The sequence below is a fragment of the Cygnus olor genome, chromosome 4 (assembly GCF_009769625.2).
Source record: "Cygnus olor isolate bCygOlo1 chromosome 4, bCygOlo1.pri.v2, whole genome shotgun sequence".
Lineage (NCBI taxonomy): Eukaryota > Metazoa > Chordata > Aves > Anseriformes > Anatidae > Cygnus > Cygnus olor.
Genome location: NC_049172.1, coordinates 77,085,205 through 77,098,474, shown reverse-complemented (window position 1 = coordinate 77,098,474; position 13,270 = coordinate 77,085,205). Strand labels below are relative to the sequence as shown.

General features: G+C 63.5%; 1 protein-coding gene across 19 annotated transcripts in view; it reads left to right on the top strand.

Moving 5' to 3' along the window:
• DYSF (dysferlin) overlaps positions 1–13,270 on the top strand; it is a 93,375-nt gene that overhangs the window by 6,121 nt on the left and 73,984 nt on the right. For 9 of the 19 annotated variants that reach the window (XM_040555071.1, XM_040555074.1, XM_040555065.1 and 6 more), the window contains exons 3-21: positions 111–202; positions 1,643–1,748; positions 2,191–2,595; positions 2,734–2,862; positions 3,149–3,211; positions 3,345–3,395; positions 3,487–3,517; positions 4,642–4,757; positions 4,931–5,057; positions 5,229–5,332; positions 6,212–6,280; positions 6,364–6,407; positions 6,651–6,733; positions 7,875–7,916; positions 8,446–8,561; positions 8,847–8,960; positions 9,417–9,594; positions 10,142–10,266; positions 10,969–11,075. In XM_040555071.1, the coding sequence (XP_040411005.1) occupies positions 111–202; positions 1,643–1,748; positions 2,191–2,595; positions 2,734–2,862; positions 3,149–3,211; positions 3,345–3,395; positions 3,487–3,517; positions 4,642–4,757; positions 4,931–5,057; positions 5,229–5,332; positions 6,212–6,280; positions 6,364–6,407; positions 6,651–6,733; positions 7,875–7,916; positions 8,446–8,561; positions 8,847–8,960; positions 9,417–9,594; positions 10,142–10,266; positions 10,969–11,075 (2,102 nt within the window). The remainder of the gene's footprint in view (positions 1–110; positions 203–1,642; positions 1,749–2,190; positions 2,596–2,733; positions 2,863–3,148; positions 3,212–3,344; positions 3,396–3,486; positions 3,518–4,641; positions 4,758–4,930; positions 5,058–5,228; positions 5,333–6,211; positions 6,281–6,363; positions 6,408–6,650; positions 6,734–7,874; positions 7,917–8,445; positions 8,562–8,846; positions 8,961–9,416; positions 9,595–10,141; positions 10,267–10,968; positions 11,076–13,270) is intronic. The other 10 variants (XM_040555073.1, XM_040555069.1, XM_040555066.1 and 7 more) reach the window with 3 other exon arrangements.

Here is a 13,270-nt window from a genome sequence, read left to right as displayed (position 1 = left end):
GCCAGCTCCCATCGGTTTTCTCCTTTGCTTTTTGACCCGTAGCAAAAACCTGGGCCGGGGTTTCCTCCTGCAAAGGCAGCTGATGCCCGCTCCCCTTTCCTCCCCCGCAGGGCTTCGAGTGGGACCTGAAGGGCACGGCGCTGGACCCTGGGTCCGAGCTCAGCGTCGTCGTGAAAGACCACGAGACCGTGGGGAGAAACCGGTAGGAAAAGCACCGGGGCGAGCCCCACGCCTGCCTCCCCGACTCCGTTTTGCAAAGCCTCGGGCGTGCACGGAGTGCACGCCCGAGGCTTTGCAAATCGGAGTCGGGGGGCGGTGTGTGATATCCAGGCGCTGAGGATGCTGGTGGGAGGCGAGCGCCGCATTGCTGGGCTGCTTTGCACAACGTTTGGGGAGGAAAAAAAAACTGCTCGGGGCACGGAGCACACACACAGGGACCCTTGTGCCAGCCGCCTCTGCTCGTGGCGATGCTGGTGCCGCGAGGCCACGGTGATGGGGCGCAAGGCCGAGGAGGTGCCACGGCTCTTTTTGGCCGGGATTTGGCCAGGCTCCTTTTGGCTGCTTACGGGGGGGGGAGGGGGGAAAAAAAGTTTGGAATCGATTCATTTGTGGGCAGCCCGTGGTGGGAAACGCAGCTCTGCAGCCTCTGGGATGGGGAGGACGGCCCTGGCGTGACCGATTCCTGCTTCCAGCGCCGGTGCTGATGCTGGATCTGCTGGAAATTGGGCTCGGTCCAGCTCGGTGGCTTCGTGTGCTTCTATAAATGGAGGGGGGCAGAGGGGAGGAGGCTCCGGCTCTGGTGCAGGCAGTTCTCGGCTGCCTGCGGGGGGGTGCAGCTGCTCCTCTGCGCGCCCACGGAGCCCCCGTGCGGAGCCTCTCCTGTTTGCTGACCCCTTCCCCGCTGGCTTTTTGCCTTCCCTTCCCTACGGAGACGGCACCGAGCTGCCCCTCTGCCAGGGTGCTGCCCCAACGGGGGCAATTAGCAGCGACCCCGCTCCTCTTGGGGAGCGCAGCCCTGTTTCCGTGACTGTCTGCAGAGGAAATGGAAGGAGACGGGGAGGGGAAGACGGCCCTCTCCCTGTGGGAGAAGCGTTCGGCCTCTCAAGCCCTCCTGAAGTGGTGGGGAAGGAAACGGGGAGCGGGAGAGGAGGCGGCAGCAGCGGCTGTGGAGCAGCAGAGCTGGGCTGGGCGCTTTGCCTGCGCCTGCCGAGCGGAGGCACCGAAGCAGCCACTGCGAGAGAATCCAGCTTGATAGGGGAAACTTGATATATCCAGCTTGATAGGGGAAAATTGCTCCCGTGGTGGTTTAAAATCCACCTGGGTATCACGGGGAACGGAAGCCCGTGGAGAGCTTTGATTTTGTGGACTCCTCTGCCTAGCTGAAACCCCCCAAGCCATTTCTCTCTCCCTTTTTATTCTGGGTGCAGCTGGCACAGAAAGTCCATCCAAGGAGCTGACAGCTCCCTGCTCCTCAGAGCGGCTTTCCAGGTGCTTTTTTGTGCTAAAAAGGGCACAGAGTCCCCAGAAGTCCCCACGTTGTCTGAGCAGGGCAGGCAGCCCCGAGGCTCCGAGCATCCTCCCCAGCAGCGTCCAGGTTCCTCGGCCCCTTCCCCCGCTGACCCCCGGTGCTCTCGGCCCCCAGGTTTTTGGGAGAAGCCCGCGTGCCCCTGCGAGATGTCCTGTCCTCCCCCAGCCTGGCGGCCTCCTACAATGTCCCCTTGCTGGACACCAAGAAGCAGACCACCGGGGTGAGTCCCTGCCTGGGGGCGGCTGTGCCATCGCTCCTCCTTAAGCTGCCCCCTTGGTACGAAGTCAGAAGCAGCCTCTTCCCCCCCCCCCGCCCCGGGGCTGTGGGGAGAACCGACCTCAGGTGTTCCCATGGGGGCAGCGGCTTTTTGCCCTGCCAGCCTCCCCTGGGGCCATCGATAACCCCGTGGCCCTGGCCCCCAGCCTGGCAGGGCCCCAGTTTGGGACCAGTTTCCCCATCCTGGTCCCTTCAGCTTTGGTTCACCTTCCCACGAGCTCGGGGAGGGGGCAGCAGGAGGACACCCCGCTTGCACGGGGGCTTGCACGGGGACCCCGGGAGCTGTGCCGGGGGGTCTCCCCCTGCATCCCACGTGGGAACCCCTCCTCTGCGCCTTGCAGGCTGGGGAGAGCTCTGTGACACCTCTCCTCTTATTTTTTCCCCAGGCTTTCCTCATCCTGCAGGTGTCTTACACCCCCCCTCCGGGCGCTGCTCCCCTCTTCCCTCCTCCGTCCCCCCCTGAGCCGTCGCCGGGGGCTGCTGAGCCCGACACGGTCACCGGTAATGAGAGCGCCCCGCGTGCGGCACGGGGGGACGCGTCCCCTATAGCCCACCCGAAGCCCCCTCAGCAACCTCCCTGCCTCCCGCCCCGCGCAGAGGCGCCCACCGAGGAGGAGGAGGCTGAGGACCGGGCGGCGACGGGGGACGAGACGGAGCCCGCGTCCTCGGGGCCAGCAGGGTCCGAGCCGCCCTCGCTGCCCCGCAAGCCCCCGGTGCACCACGTCCACGGGGTGAGGCGGAGGAGGAGCTCGCCCAAAAAGCCCCTGTCCAACAAGCCGCAGGACTTCCAGGTGAGGCACGGCCGGGTCCTGGTGCGTCCCCTGTGGGGGTCCCGGGTCCTGGTGCGTCCCCCATGGGGGACCCGGGCAGCACCCAGTGCCCACCCCGGCTGCCCGCTGAGCCCTGCCCTTTCTCCCCTCCTGCCGCAGATCCGGGTGCGGGTGATCGAGGGCCGGCAGCTGCCTGGGGTTAACATCAAGCCCGTGGTGAAGGTGACGGCCGCGGGGCAGACCAGGAGGACCAGGATACGCAAGGGCAACAGCCCCTTCTTCGACGAGGTGAGGCCTGGGGGGGTGTCGGGAGAGGCTGGGGGGAGCTTTGGGGGTCAGGACCCGAACGGAGGCACCGGCACAGCTCAGGGGTTGGGGTTTGGCTACCAGGGGCTGCAGCCCAAGCTGCAGCAAGAAGATGCTTTGGCTGGCCGAGCGTCCCCTGGCTCTGTGGAGGGCCCATCCTGGCCACCTCCCCGAGGTGTCCCAGAGCCCCATGCCCGGGCAGGGCAGCACGGCTGGGTGCACAGGATGGCGGCGCTCAGCCCTATGCCGTGCTCCCTCTGCCCTGCAGACCTTCTTCTTCAACGTCTTCGAGTCGCCAGCCGAGCTGTTCGACGCGCCCATCTTCATCACGGTGAGCTGCTCCGGTTCCTCCCTGGGGATGCGCGGGGCTGGTGCTCGCCCTGTCCCCTCCCCACTCTGCCCGGGGACCTGTCCCTGTTCCCAGCTCGGTGCTGCACTCAGTGCTGTGCCTTTTCCTCCCGCAGGTGGTGGACTCTCGGTCCTTCCGGACGGACTCGGTGATCGGGGAGTTTCGGGTAAGGGCGCGCTCACGCCTCTTCCCCCCCGTCCCAGCCTCTCGGGCTCGCAGCACGAGGCGAGCGCTTGCTTTTGTCTTGTTGTTCACAGATGGATGTCGAGACCATTTATTTGGAGCCAAGTGAGTTCAGCTGCTGGGGTCGCTTGCTGTGGCAGGGGGCAAGTGCTCTGGGTGACGCTTTTTTTGGGGTCAAACATAGGGGAAATGCACGCAGCCATCCCGGTTATCCCTGGATGCCTGTACCAGAGGGGCAGAGGGGGGTCATGAAGGAAGGATAAAGTGATGCTTATCAAAAATTTCCCACCCAAATCCCTGCAGAGAAAAGTGGGATAGTTAGCCACAAAGAGCTAAGACCTACAAGGCAGATAAAGGGAAGTGTGGTGTGGGGCGCTCTCGTGCTGAAGGGGCGGCCTCGTGCCCCCCTGAAATCCGTAGCAGCCTCCCAGCAGACTCAGAGGGAGCAGGGCTCTGGCAGATTGCCTTCTGCAGGTGTCCTGGCCTCTGGAGGTGTCCTAAGTGGCACTGACTGGTCACCAGAGGACCAAGGCAACCCTTCTGGTTGTTTCCAGGGGCACGAACACTGCACCAGCAGTGGCACGAGCTTTTTAGGGTACACGTGTCTGCTCCCTAGTGACTCGGGGGGAGTCTGTGCTCGCTGTGCTGCCAGCCTGGCAGATCGCTCCCCTTCCCCCGCTGCAGCTCAAACAACTCATTTCAGCCCTGTCCTGAGGCTGTGCCCCAAGACAGATCCATCTTGTGCTGCTTAAACATGGCTGTGGTGGCTGGGTCAGGGGTAACGCACCTACCTGGACACCCGTGGGGCTTGGTGTGATAGCACAAGCAGACCTGTGTATCACCTACACTGTGCAAACCCATACAAATGCCTTGTACAAGCCCTGACCCACCCGGGTCACTCGTAAGGGCCTGCAGGGGGTGACCGATGGGTGACCAAGGCACAGCCACGCACTGATCTGTGGAGTAAAGCAACAGAAATGCTTTGGTGGCTGCCGTCTTCCTCGATATTATACCTCCATCTTCATTATGCTGAAAGAGAGGACATGGAAACGATGCAGTTTCTTCCCTCCACAAAGTCAAATCACACCTCTGTAAGGTTGTTCGTCTACCAGCTGCTTTGTTACATCCATTTATTGTTTAAAAAAAAAACCCAAACCACAAAATCATCCTTGAGGCCTCCCCCTGCTCCTGAGGCCCAGCAGTGAGTGTTAATTCATCCCCCCCCCCAGAGCACGCCTTCCTCAGGAAGTGGCTGCTGCTCTCCGACCCCGAGGACTTCTCCGCGGGGGCCAAGGGCTACCTGAAGGTCAGCCTGTTCGTGCTGGGGCCTGGAGATGAAGCACCCGTGAGTATCGGTGTGGGATGGACGGACTGCCCAGGGCTGCTGAACCCAGGGGAGCCGCGGCCTCGACCTGCCCTGGTCTCAGGTGCCGGGCTTCGAGCTGCGTGTGGGGTTTTGCTGCTCATATCGGGGCTTTGAGGAATGACTTTTTGGGTTTTCCTCCTGTTGTCCCACAGCTGGAGAAGAAGGAGGTCTCTGAGGACAAGGAGGACATCGAAGGGAACCTCCTGCGTCCCACCGGGGTCACCCTGAGAGGGGCTCACTTCTGCCTGAAGATCTTCAAAGCTGAGGACTTGCCCCAGAGTAAGTGTTTCCTCGTGGCAGACCCATCCCATGGCGTTGTGGAGAGGACCAAGGTGCCGATGAGGAAGCTTTGCCCTCAGCCTTGTCCCCGGGACCTCGCCGACGTGGTGCACGGGGAGACGGGTGTCCCCGCGGGCTCGCAGCCCTCCCAGCCCCTCTTTCCCCCCGCAGTGGATGACGCCGTCATGGACAACGTCCGGCAGGTCTTCGGCTTTGAGAGCAACAAGAAGAACCTGGTCGACCCCTTCGTGGAAGTCAGCTTCGCGGGCAAGATGGTGAGCGGCTGGAGAGGGGTCCGCCGGGCTGGGGACGTGGGGTGCATGGCACGCTGTGCCGTGGTGGTGGGTTGTGGCATGCTGGGTGCACCGCGGTGCTGTCTCCGCCGGGCTCTTCGTGGTGCTGTTGTGTTAGAAATGAAGGTGCTGAGGCTGTGCTGGGGGGAAGGGGATAACTCAGCATCAAGCTCCCAGCCGAGGGCTGTGCTGCTCGAGCGGGTGCTGGCTGTCCCTACGTCCCCCTGCCACCAGCCGGGACGTGGAGGTGGCTCCAGAGGCTTTGCAGGGCCCCATCCTGCTCCCTTTGCTGCCCCAGACAAAGCGGTGCCTTCACGTCCCTGAGCCACCCTTGGGCTGCAATCCGCAGCAGCAGCGAGGGGCTGAAAGCCTCTGCCCTGCCCTGGAGGGGTTGGGGTCTCACCTAGTACAGGGGCAGGGGGTGGCTTTTTGGGGGTCCTGGGGCGAGACCCCCGAGCAGCCCATTGCACCCTCTGCCTCCTGCGCAGACAGGGTTTACCTGCCCAGTGCAGAGCCCCACGGGCCGGAGCCATTGAAGGGAACCTTTATTTTGGGGATGCGAGACTTCCCAGCTCCGCGGGGAGAAAAAGGCACTGAGCAGCTCCAGGGATGGAGTGCAGGGAGCTGGGGGGCTCCCTTGGCATGGGGCTGGCTCAGGGGGGGACCTGCAAAGGCCTGGGCAGGGAGATGGTGCCCAAGGGACGGACCCAGCCTGGTGGAGGAGCTGAGGTTTCCTGGTGGATGGGGCACCCGGGAGCTCTGCTTTCCTTAAGGAAAAGTTCCCGGGGGGCCGTTAGTCACAAGCAGAAACGCTGCGGCTGCCTGGTGGCCCTGGCCCCATCCCCGCTCCTCCACCTCCAGCTCTACTCGAGGATCCTGGAGAAGAACGCCAACCCCCAGTGGAACCAGTGCCTGACGCTGCCGGCGATGGTGAGCGCCGTGCCCGCTCCCGGCTGCCCCCCAGTGCTCCCCGGAGCCCCCGGCCACCGCTCACCGCTCCGCTCTCTTCCCAGTTCCCTTCCATGTGCGAGAAGATGCGGATCCGGGTGACCGACTGGTGAGTGGGGACGTGGTCCCAGGACGGGGACAGGGTGCGTGAGGGCGGTGGAGGGGGCACCAGATCCCCTTAAAACCAGGGAGGATCTGTGGGGGTGGAGATGTGCTCACGGAGCAGGGGATGCTTGGCACGGGCCGCGTTTGGGCCGTGGGCTGTGTTTGGGACGAGACGTGGGATGTTTTTGGGACGTGGGCCGTGTTTGGGACGAGACGTGGCCGTGTTTGAGACGTGGCCGTGTTTCAGGGACCGTCTCACGCACAACGACATCATCGGCACCACCTACCTCTGCATGTCCAAGATCTCGGCGCCCGGCGGGGAGCTGGAGGGTAAGGGCGGGCGGCAGGATGTGGCCCACGGTGCATGACCATGAAGGAGCGCTGCATGCTCGTGGCTGAGGTTGGTGTTGGCTTGGAGGAAGGAGCAGCCAGGAAGGTCTCTGCCGGGTCACCGGGGCTGGGGGAGAAGCAGGGGGACATGGGCAGGGTGCTGGTGGTGGCTCCATCCCGCGGGGGTGGCTGCATGCTGTGGCCTGCTGGACGTGGTCCCTCCTGCTTCGTGGCCCTACAGATCTTCAGGTCCTTCTGGGGCCGTGGGGAGGGGTGGCTGTGGTGCAGCTGAGGTTTCGTGTCCTCTCTTGTGACCAGAGGTGACTGCAGGTGGTGACAGCGGTGTCGCCGGCGCAGGAAGATGCCACCTGTGCGCGCTCCCACTGATGGCTCCTCCTTAGGTGGCATTTAGGGACTGTTGGGGTGGGGGCTGAGGTCCGGCCTGTGCTGAGAGCAGTGTTTGAGGTGCCAGGAGCCTTCCCGGGTGAAGGGCCACCGCGGAGCTGCTGGCAGGGACTGGGTGGGTGATGCCGACCGTGTCACTTGTGCTGAGCAGGGAGGGACGCGGGATGCGCTCGTGGCGATTTCTCTGCTTGCAGGGCTGCTGCGAGCCACGGCGAGGCTGGAGCAGAGGCTGCCCTAACGTGCACGAGTGTCCTGCTGCTAACGAGCCTGGTGACGCCTGCTGTCCTCCTGGGCCCTCGCTCTGCTCCCTGCAGCAGCCCGGCACGGCGAGCCTGCACCGCAGCATCCCCAAGCTGTGCATGTGCACATACTCCCCGCGCTTTCCCCCTTTGAAGTGTGGCTCCCGGGCTGGTTTGGAGACGGAAGGGGGGGCCGGGGAGGGAGAGGAGGAGGCTGGAAGGGGTCTGTGGGACTGGCAACCCCCAGCTGAACCCCCCTGCCCCTCAGCTCCATCTGGCTTCTGCAACGCATGGAGCATCCTTCAGGAGCATCCTTCATCCCTTGGGGCTTCCACACACGCCCTGCAGCCCCCAACCAGCCTCCCCCTTTCTCTTTCTCTGTTGGCACCGAGAGCCCACGGCAGTGCCGCCTCCTCCTCCTCCTCCTCATTCTCCGTAACCCGCCGCCCTCCGGTGCGCTCCCCCTCCTAACCTCTTTCCATTTCTTTGTGCTTCAGATGAGTTTCCTGCTCTCGCGAAGCCTCTGAAAGCCGCAGACCGTACGTCCCCTTAGCCTCTCGGTTTGCAATCACCGCCCTGGTAATTTTTTTTCCTGCTGTCGTTGCCGCCGTTAGGGCTGGAGCATTGGCCAGAACTGGGAGAGCGGCGGCTGCGACGTGCCCGAGCACCTCGATGGGGGGACCTCCTGCCCTGCGGAGCGGGGAAGGGCTCCGGTGTCCTCCCCTTGGTGGCTTTGGGGCGTCCCCATGGGGCAGCGATGGTTTTGTGGCGGTGTGTTGTGTGCTGAGCTTTTGGGGTCCAGCGTGGTGCTTGGGAGCTCGGAGCAGCACCACGCAAAGGGTTTCTGCTGCTCGTCTGCTTGAGGTGCCCTAAAATCGAGCACTGCTCTTCCAAGCACTGTGGCCAAGCACATGGCCTGATGCACCCCGGGGCTGCTGTAAGTCCATTCAGCATCCTGGCAGCTCCCGGGCTCGCAGGGCTCGCAGCGGACACAGCATTTTGGTGGCCACCGGGCACGGCCGCGAGGTGCCCGCGGGTCGCTGACGGCTCCTTCCCTGTGCCCTGCAGTGGACGACGGGCTGGGCTTCCTGCCGACCTTCGGCCCCTGCTACATCAACCTCTACGGCAGCCCCCGGGAGTTCACCGGCTTCCCCGACCCTTACGAGACGCTCAATTTGGGAAAGGTGAAGTTGGCTTCTTTCCAGCACGGCCTGAAATAAGTTAACCTTCCTCCCTGCCAAACGCAAGCTGCTGCTAACCCGAACCGGCTGCGTTACCAGGAGCCTGCCCTGGCTCTTCCCGCTGGCCGAACCCTCTTGGTGTCGCTGCGCTGCCCACACGCTCCCCGCCTCCGAAGCGCTGGCAGAATTGCTTTGCCCGATCTCGCCCCTCGGCAGCGAGGCTGAACAAGCAGAGAGGTGCCGGGGACGGGCTCCTGGGTGCTGACCCTGTCCTTGGTCTACCCCAAGGGCGAGGGCGTCGCGTATCGCGGCAGGGTGCTGGTGGAGCTGGAGACCAGGCTGGTGGAGCACGTGGAGCAGAAGGTGGAGGACATCGCCGCCGATGACATCCTGCGGGTGGAGGTAACGGGGTCTCTGTGGTCTGTCACCGGGTCCTGGCGAGGGATGGGTGAGGGATGTGAGCAGTGGCGTGGTGTCCTGGAGGGTGGGTGTCCCCTGCTGTGTTTTCATCCCACGGTGTCCAGCTTGCTCTGAGCTCCTGCATGGTAGAGAGCACACCGCAGTGAGCACGGGTGGTGGGACATTTGCTTTAAAAGGACACCGGTCCCATCTCAGGCGCTGTTGCAGACGTGTTCCTGGTGCTCGTTTCTCTAGGATTAACATCCGTTCTCCACACAGAAAGCTCTAGTCTTCTCCTCTGTCAGGTCCTTCCTAAATCTCACCCCAAATTCCCTCGAAGCACCGTGTCCTCTTCCCTGCCATAACCTTTTCCATCTCGGAGGCTTTGCCGGGTTGGTGTGTGGGGGCAGTGGGGGTCTGTGCGTAGACCCCATGGCCCTGTCCCCGTGCCTGTTGCAGAAGTACCTGCGCCGGCGCAAGTACTCCCTCTTCGCTGCCTTCTACTCGGCCACCATGCTCCAGGACGTGGACGACGCCATCCAGTTTGAGGTCAGCATCGGCAACTACGGCAACAAGTTCGACAACACCTGCCTGCCCTTGGCCTCCACCACGCAGTACAGCCGGGCCGTGTTCGACGGTGAGCTGGGGGGTCTCCATCCGTGGGGGGCTTTGCGACCCATCTGGACGTGGATGACGTCTGGTGGGCTCTGTCTGAGCAAGGGCTGGGACCAGGAGGACCCCGGAGGTGCCTCCAAGCTCAGCCACTGTGTGAAGACACTGGTGCACGTGGAAATGGGTGACCAGGGAGGCGTGGGGAAGGCAGGACAGCTCTGGGCATGGAGTGTAGAGCAGTCCCCGGCCCTAATAGTGCCCGTTTAAGGTGGCCTTTCCTTGGCTGCTGCGGGGCTCTGGTGTGAGGTGTCCTCACCACGCTGTGGTTGTTCCCCCGGAGCGGCTGCAGGGAGGTTCATCGCCTCCATTTGGCCCTCGCTGCCCACAGCTCTGCTGCTCATGGGTTCTGGGAGCAAGGTCCCCATCTTCCTGCTCCCAGAGCACCAAACGATGGGCTCCTGCCCACGGCCAGATGATGATGCGCTGCCCTCCTTCACCTCTGCTCTGGTCCTGAGCAGGGAGGTGCCCATCACCGCGATGTCCCGAGCTCACCCGTGTGTTGTGCCCTCCAGGCTGCCAGTATTACTACCTGCCCTGGGGCAACGTGAAGCCCGTGGTGGTGTTGTCGTCCTACTGGGAAGATATCAGCGCCCGGACTGATGCTCAAAACCTTCTCCACCACGCGGCAGACAGGCTGGTGAGTGCCACAGGGACAGGGTCAGGGACAAGGACAGTCCTCCTGTCTGCATCCCACCTGGGGGCACAGGGAGGGGACGGGGGCCATCTCCATGCTGGGTCAGGGTTGGGGTTTGTTGGGACATTGGGGTCCCAGGTGCCCTGCTCAGCCATGGAGTGAAGAGGGGAAAGGGAAATAAGTGTTGCTTGGAAAAGCCCTCGCCTGTGGAGCTGCCTCCGCTGGTGTCAGAGCCTTGGGGTGTGGGAGCCCCAGGATGAGGAGCTGGTGTAGGGGCCAGCGGTGCAGCAAGCCCTGGGCTCTGTGCTTGCCAAAACCCAGGCTGTTTCCTCTCCTTCCGTGGCTTCCAGCTGGTGCAGGGGTCAGCACGGTGCTGGATGGGAAGCGGGGGGCCACCCTCACCCCCGTGGGGTGACAGCGGGGTGCTTCGCTGTGCCACCCGCCGGGGAGCCAGCGCAGACGCAGGAGGCAGGGCTTCCTTCAGCTTCTGGGCTGTTTATGGGATTTCTTGCTGTGCTGCACGGTCGTTTCCCCCGGGGAGCTCCAACAGGAGCAAATCCGGGGGTGCTGAGCGCCGGCAGGGCCAGGTGGGAGTTCCTGAGTGGGGAGCAGCCCTGGGTGCTTGCCAGGAGGGCGCTGGAGGTGGGGAGGAGCGGGGTGCCGGGGGTCCCCCCGTGCTGCTCCTCACCCCCCTGTGTCATGCAGGAAGCCAACCTGGAGAAGGTCCAGCTCGCGCTGAAGGCCAAGTGCTCGCCGAGCGAGCTGGACTCCCTGGGCGCCCAGCTGCTGGTTGATATCATTGCCGACTGCAGGTATTTCTGCGAGCCTTTCCATGCTGTTTATTGCGAGAGCGCTTATTTATCTTGGAAGGGACGACTTCTTCTTTTTAATTTTTTTTTTTAATGCTGAAAAAAGGCCGGTCATTTGCTAATGTTTACTTCAAAGGTTGCTGAGCCAAGGCACGGAGTTGAAAAGGTGACGGTTAAGGCAAGTCGTAAATTTCCAGCCCTCGCACGAGGGCTGCAGCCCAGCGCACATGAATGAGCCGCGTTGTGCCGCGGGGCCGGGGACGGAGCTCCCGCTCTGGGGGGGTCGCCAGGGCCAGGAGCCACCCCCTTGGTGGCTTCCCGAGGTGTTTTGTGTGTGCTGTGTGTGAAGCATCCGTGCGAGCCCCCGGGGGCTGTTGGGCTGTGCCCGTTGTGTGTCCGGTGGAGGGGATGGAGGTGTTGGAGACGTGGGGCTGGATGGTGTGGGTGTCCCGCTGCCCCCATGCCTCCACCCCGGGCAGATGCAGGACGGGCTGTCGTGGGGCTGAGCTCTGTTTTCATCTCCTATGTGGTCTTCTGGGGTATCTCCAGGACTCTCCTCATCCCCAGAAGCCTCCCAGCCCCCCTGGCCCTTGCCTGCCCACGGGGGCACGTGAAGATGTTGAGTTCACACCTGCCCCGCACCACCACCGGGCTGCGCCCCGCTTGTGCCCCGTCGGGGTGGCTTTTCTCCTTCAACCCGCCTGGTCCCCACTGGCCACCAGCAAAACTTGTCCCTCTGGGGATGCTGAGGTGGTGTGGCGAGGAGCTTTGCCTTTTGAAGGTCTTGCCAAACCCCTGGCAGTATCTCGAGGGAGGCTGGCAGGGAGCAGCTGGGCTGTGGCCAGCCCTGCTCTGTGCCACGGTGCCTCGCTGGGGACCCCAGCAGTGGGGGCAGGTGGACCTCACCGTGCTCGTGGGGTGGCTCTTGGTGCTTCAGTTCAGCAGAGAGGGAGAATTTGGTCCTCCCCGCGGTCCTTGAGGTCACTGAACCTGCTGGGACCAGTGTCCCCCAGCTCTACCGGCAGCCTGCTGCACCCCGTGGTTTGTGCTGGTCACTGGAGGTTGGGGAGATGGTGCTGAGCCTGCTGCACTAGCCTGGGGCACGCCTTTAGGACTGGACACCTCTTCCCTTCAGCAAGGAGACCCTGAGCGGGCTGGCCCTGCTCCACAGACCTCTTGGAGGACACTTAAAAATCCCCACACTCGCAGGCCTCCCTGTTTATTTGCTTTTGAGCCTCGTAAAGGAGATGTGTTTCGCCCCACACACACGCAGGCTCCGCTGGAAAGGTCAGCGCCGTCCTCGGGCCGTAAATCCTCCCCGTGCGCGGGACGTGACCTGAGGGATGAGCCACGGAGCTGGGTTTTCCTGAGGTGCTGCATCCTCCAAACCAAATTCAATTAACCGGGAGGGAGGGAGGGGAAGAACGTGGCAGCGAGCTGTGCCAGGCCCGCGGCTCCCCTGGCTCCTCGCCCCGCTCTGTGCTCAGCTCCTGCCGTAAGCGGCTCCGGAGGGGCTTGGCAAGGGGACTGGGGTGGTACACGGCGGTGGGGGCTGCTGTGACGGCTACGATGGCTTTTTTTTGGGTGGGTTTCACCCTGTTGCATGCTGTGCCCTGGGGGACAAGCTGACCTGTGCAGCTGGACCTCTGTGTGATGGCTGGGCTGGAAGTGGGGCAGTGGCAGGTTGGACGCGCTCAGCTGGGGCAGAGCTCGTTCAGAAGGAATTCGGGCTGGATTTCGGAGTGATGGGACAACCCCTGCTGCTCCCCAATGCTTTCCCACTCTGCTGAGGGTGGGGCCCAGGTCTCTGGTGGAAGGGCCCAAGTGGGAGGCGCTGTCTCCACCTCCTGTTCCCAGCAGGAAAACAGCAAGGTGCCTCAGATCGCCTTCCCAGGTCTGTTTTCCTGGCCTTTGGGTGAAGAGAAGGCAGAGTGCTCCTCTGGGCAGGAGAGGACTTGGCAGCGGCACCCAGGCGGACAGAGTTAGGGAACGACCAGTGGCAGCAAACCCCAGAACCTGAGGCACGGCATTGCAGCCCGGCCCTTGGTGCCGACGCTCTGACCTGGAGCTTCAGGGGCTGCTCCTGGCCTGTTTCCACCACGGCGTTCATGTGCTGGCACGGCGATGGCCCCAGGGAGAGCGTTTGGCTCTTCCCTGGTGATTTGTGTCCCAAGGGGCATCAGTGCAGGACCCATCGC